The 5,717-nt window shown below is 44.6% G+C and overlaps 1 protein-coding gene across 1 annotated transcript in view; it reads right to left on the bottom strand.

Moving 5' to 3' along the window:
• Positions 1–4,938, bottom strand: part of RAD50 (RAD50 homolog, double strand break repair protein) — a 58,524-nt gene extending 53,586 nt beyond the window's left edge. Inside the window, exons 1-2 of the mRNA XM_015409273.1 lie at positions 4,676–4,938; positions 1,122–1,297 (exon numbers count right to left, since the gene is read on the bottom strand). Of these exons, the coding sequence (XP_015264759.1) occupies positions 1,122–1,250 (129 nt within the window). The 5' untranslated portion in view covers positions 1,251–1,297; positions 4,676–4,938. The remainder of the gene's footprint in view (positions 1–1,121; positions 1,298–4,675) is intronic.
• Positions 4,939–5,717: the final 779 nt, after the last annotated feature.

Here is a 5,717-nt window from a genome sequence, read left to right on the forward strand (position 1 = left end):
CTGGAGATTTGAGGGGTGGAGCCTGGGGAGGGTGGGATTTGAGGAGGGGAGGAACTTCAGACCAGTATAATGCCATAGCTACATCCTACAAACCAGCCATTTCCTCCACGAGAACCACCATTGTCAGCTTCCAGGTGAAGGATGGAGATCACCCAAAATTACCACTGTTGTCCGGGTGACAGAGATCAGTTCCCCTGGATAAAATGGCTGCTTTGGAGAGCTGAGTCTATGGCATTATACCCTGCTAAGGCTGTTTCTCTACCCAAGCCTCACTGTCCCAAGGCTCCACCCCCAAATCTCCAGGAATTTCCCAACCTGGAGTTGGCAGCCCCATGGTGAATTGATATCTGTAGCTGGGAGATCTGTTGTGATTCCTGGAGAGCTGCCACTGCTGCTGTGTGGAGAGAGGAAGCAGGTGGGTGGCTGGGACTACTGCCACCACTGTTACTGCTGCTGTGCAGGGTGGGGGAGGAAGTAGGCAGGAGGCTGGGAGGAAGTAGGCAGGAGGCTGGATGGGGGCAGAAAGAGAGAGTGATGGGGGGAGCAGAAAGAGAGTGATGAGGTGGGGAGGTAGAAAACACAAAGAATGATGAGGGGGCAGAAAAAGAGACGAAGTAACATGCATGAAGGAGAGATACAGAGTAAGAAAAGGGGGGAACAGAAGGGAGAAAGCATGTAAGAGAGGTAGGAAGAGAGCGGAGGAAGCAAAAGTGTGAGGAATCGGATAACACACAGCTCTGGAAACTTTTGAAAGTACAAAAGTGGCAGATACATTTTAAATAAATAAAATAAGAATGAATGTTCAATCCCACATTGCTGAGCGGAAAGGTGGCTCTGTATCTTCCACAGCTGCATTCTATAATTTTAGACACATCACTTTTTCCATAGGTATGTAAATACACTTTACGAGCTATTATAACTAAGCAAGCTATATAAGCTGACTACTAAGTAACAATCTTCCATTCAATATTGTGCAAAAGAGTATGTGTACCCATGCATAGACTGCTGCAGAACTGTATCCATCCTGAAAGCTAATTGGGGTTGTAGTTAATCACATGCCCATGCAACTTGGGAAGTACGAAAATGCAGCTTATCTAAAAGAAATAAAACAAACTTCTCACCGTTTTTCCAGCGCCATTTGGCCCCACCAAGATAGTTAAAGGGTTCAAGAAAGTGATTACTTGCTTATCTTTGTCCTCTACCCCAAAGCTCCTCACACCAAGGATGCTCATTTTATCAATCCTAGACATTTTTGCAGAATATTCCACCTTCTTCGAGCACTAATATTTTAATTATCCTACAAAAGAACAGAATATAAAGAGGAAAAAATCAAATATACAGTTTTCCCTCTGGAAGAGGGAAATATTTTGGAATGCATAATCTATGAAAGCAGAACCAAGTTTTTTATTACCTATAGTTGTTAAAATTCTGGCTAGTGCTCTTGGTCTGTATATCAGCACTCATCCTACCTTAAGTGATGTCAGAGTCCCCAGCCTTGGTGAGCCTGTGAACATTTTTAGAATTCTGAGAACAAGAATGGGCACCAGCACAAAATGGCTGCAATGGGGTACTGGGAGCAATCAGAAAACATTACGAAGTTGCAAGCCAAGCATTCTTCTACTATAAAGTAAATTATTTCTGGGTTGTCCTGCTCCAATGAGGTAGAAAGCAGTTTGGTTCTGCTTTGGGAAAGAAGCAATGGGCATCAGGAACCCACTGGCAGGCACCATGGGTGCCCACAGCTTGGGGATAAGTATATAGAGGATGAGGCACTTGTTGGAGAAAGGCAAGGACAGAACACTGTCTTTCAACAGATTTACAATTCATCCCAGGTACATAAACAGGGAATTATATGACAGAGTAGAAAATATTGTGCCATATACTAGGTAAGATTTTGAGCAGCTGTTCTGAAGTTACCCATTCCTAAGATCTGGTGCATAAGTACTCGTAAATCATGACTACAGGATGCAATGCACAAGGTACAACTGAATAACATGATATGAAACTGAGACTGATATACATTAAGGTGAACTACCAATAGGTTACAGAGACTAGCAAACTACCAAGCAGGTGTATACATGTCACAAGTGGGTAGGAATCTATCTTTCCCGAGTCAAGCGGTTAAGAGAACAGTCAGCTTCTGAACAAAGACCCTCTGTGCACTCTCTGTAAAAAGGCTGTGAGTCAATAGCATTTTCCGATTATGGCATGAATCTGGGCATTTCCATTTGTCCTGGGTTCAATGTTGCTGGAAAGAATCCCCCCCCCCTCCACATTCATGCATCTCCTGGGGTTTCCTGAGCTTTTTCTCCAATCATTCTGAAATCCCCTTTCCTGTGAAGTTGTGGGAAAGATCACAGCAAAGCTGGATGGCTGCCATGTGCTTAGGAAATATCTGATTTTCCCAGTCTCACCCACACCACACTCGTTTTCCCTGCCCCACTCCTCAGCCATTTTACTCCAGCCACTGAGGGTGGGGGCTCTTTTGTTTTTTTTAAGCCACTATTGAATATTACTATAACAATCTGTGAATTTCCAGCTTTCAATTTTTAAAAGTCTCCAGCCCCTTTTGTTGTGGAGATATATGGGAATGGCATATCACAGCAACAAAAGGGGGTAAAGACTTACTTTTTAAAAAATGAAAGCTGGGAAATCAAAGATCGTGGTACACAGATTGTTATAGCATTACAGTCAATCGCCATTAAAAAAAAAACACCTGGAAAAGCCCTGGTGGAATAGGGAATGGCTGCTGCCAGAAGAGCAAGGCAGAGAAACTGCGGGGCAACCTGCCATGTATATGTTTCTAGCAATGCTCCCTCTAAGCTATGGAGTCTTGTGAGCAAAAATTCTACTTTGCGAGCTACTGGCATTAAAGTTGTGAGCGAGCAATTTGGCTACTGCATAAATCAGTTTGCTCTGGAGCCATCCTTCCTAAGCTAAGACAAAAATGTGTGAGCTGGAGGCTAGCTTAGAGGGAACACTGGTTTCTAGTATTCTAATGCTGTTTAATGTATTTTTAATTGAATTATTTTATAATTTTAACAGTGTTCCTTAAATGCCTTAAAGTTTTTATGTTTGTCATCTTGTGGACCCTGATCATGTGGAAAGGCAGAATTAAAATGTTTTATATAAAAGAAAAAATGTGGGGAAACTACATAAGCCTGTTGCCATCTGGAAACAGCTCACCCATCTCCCTGTTTTTGTTTCCTTGTTATATCCCTGCTTGTGATTTTTGCTGCTCCAACTCTACTCCTGTCATCTAACCAAAGGTTTCTTCTCTTGCGCTGAGTGACTCTAGCAATCCTCCCTTGGTGTCCTATATATAGTACCCACTCACATCCTTTGAAGATTTTCCTTATTCCACTCTTGATCCCCTAACCAACATGAAGCCCAACTACATGGAATTAATTTGCTCGCATTGCTTGCTTACCCTTCCCTGTCCCATCCTCCGATACTTCCACTATCTTACTATCTTTTCATCTTCTATCCCTCTCCTCCCCACCCCCCAGTTCCTGATAAACTGTAAGCTACTTGGGGCAGAGTGAGGGGGTTTTTTAAATGCCTCTCTCGATTTTCTTTCTTTCTTCTTAATTCTGTAATACCAGAACTGCTGGGCTTTTGACTTGTTTATTCTGTGGTTTCAGCATGTGTAATTCTGGATTTTATTTTTGAAAATCAAGTATGTATCAGCAGACTGGCTCACAAGACCTTTTGTTGGCTCACAACTGAGCCAACCTTCAAAGGGTAAACATCACTGTAGACAATTGAGACTAACATGTCTAATTTATCTGGGAAAAACACACATGGATAGGAACTTTTGCGGGAAAATCAAATACCACAGAATAAAAGATAGAGAAAACGTTTTGCAATCTCTGTTCACTAGGCATGTGATCACTGGAGTATATGCAGATCAGAACCACAACAGGTGGTGGAGGGAAGCACAAAACCTATACATGGGTACATGTAAATAAAACAAAATTTGAGTCCAGTTTCAGAATGTATCTGTATCTGATGAAGTGTGCATGCACACAAAAGCTTATACCCAGAATTAAACTTTGTTAGTCTTAAAGATGCCACTGGACTCAAACTTTGTTTTATTGCTTCACACGGAACATGGCTACCCACCTGAATCTATTTTAAATAAAGTTACCCAACATGCATAATGTTAGTTAAATCAAAAATTGTCAAGTCCTTTACTACCTTAGGTTGCAACTTCCATGGGCAGGAACCTGTCTTCTCTTTACTAGGCTACAAATGTCATGACAGTGCATTTATATTATATATTATACACACAAGAACAGGTTTATTCCTTGGTGAGTGGAAATGGAGCCTTTCTGTTTTTCTAAATAAAAACTAAGCATACCCTTACAACAGCACAATGCTCAATCTTGTTTTGTCACCATGGGCCTGGATAGGCAAGAAACACAGGGTTAAAAACGTGCTCCCTCTGCAAATCGTTTCAATCGCCACACGTACTTCAAGTTTCACCGCCAGGGATGCGTCAGAAACGTAGTCTCTCAACACCCGCCGCCGCCGCCCCCCCCCCCCCCCCCCCCCCCGCCCCAAGGGCACACCACTGGGGTGATCGAGATCTCTTCGACAAGAAGGGCGAGGGCGTGTTTTCTAAGAAAGCGCGAGGGGAGGCCGCTTCTCTGGCTTCGTGAGGAAGGATTACCTGGCGGGGAGTGGGTGGGGGAAGCTGGGATGACCAAGGCCAGGCGAAGGCGTCGTCGAGGGGCTGATGTTGCGAGGCCCCCGCAGAGGTACCTAGACCTAGCGCTTCCCACACCATCCGCCGAGCCCAAAACACCACCAGGAAGCCAGCTGAGAGGCGGTTGCCAGAGGGACACCCTTCTCCCCCGGTGACGCCACGCTCCTCCAGGCCGCAGAAGAGGCCAAGCTTTCGCGCCTCGGGAAACCGTGTCGCGTCACGAGCTCTACGGCCAAGAAGACCAATCAGGTCCTTTTCCCTCCGACGGAAGCGCGGCTTCTCTCAGCCTCTTCCCCGGAGAAGGGCGCGCTCAGCGGGAGGTTGCAGTTCATGGCACCGTCCCCCGGAGGCCTGATGGACTCTTCTGGGATCGAGTGGAAGCGTCGCTGATCAACTCCGGGTGGTGGTGGGGGGGGGAGGTTTGCTTCTTGTGTATCGGGCTAAAAGCGAGGTTTTGTTCAATCGGGGAGTTTGCGCTGCCAGATCCCAGCTAGGATTATGTCCTCGCTTGCGCCCCTCCCACCACCAACACTAGAAGACAAGTCAAAAGTTTCTTTTTGTGCTTAGAACTATTATTTTATTATACTGTTTATCTACCGATGTAAATGGCGATCCACTTGACAGTTATTATCCCTCTGTTCCGGGGGGAGGGGGGAAGCTGAAACTGAAGGTTTTTGATTGTGGTATTAACACCCCAGCTGAGCTCCCTCCTCACTATCTGCCCTCCCCAGACACTACCCCCAAATTTCCAGGAATTTCCCAAGGAACCCTACCTGCATTTCTGTTTCATTCAGTTTATGCTCACAGACTGATTGGTCATAAACAAGTAAAGAAAGATACAAAATATATAATTGTAAACACAGTATTTACCTTGTAGGCTAACTTTATTAAATGCCATTGGCAAAAATTTTACCACTGCAAGAGTCAAGTGAGGGTCAGCAGCAACTAACAATTTAGCTACAGTTTCCAGCTCTGATGCTGGAGTCTATTTTTTAATGTAAACTAA

This window comes from Gekko japonicus, unplaced genomic scaffold (genome assembly GCF_001447785.1).
Source record: "Gekko japonicus isolate JY-2015 unplaced genomic scaffold, Gekko_japonicus_V1.1 scaffold376, whole genome shotgun sequence".
NCBI lineage: Eukaryota > Metazoa > Chordata > Lepidosauria > Squamata > Gekkonidae > Gekko > Gekko japonicus.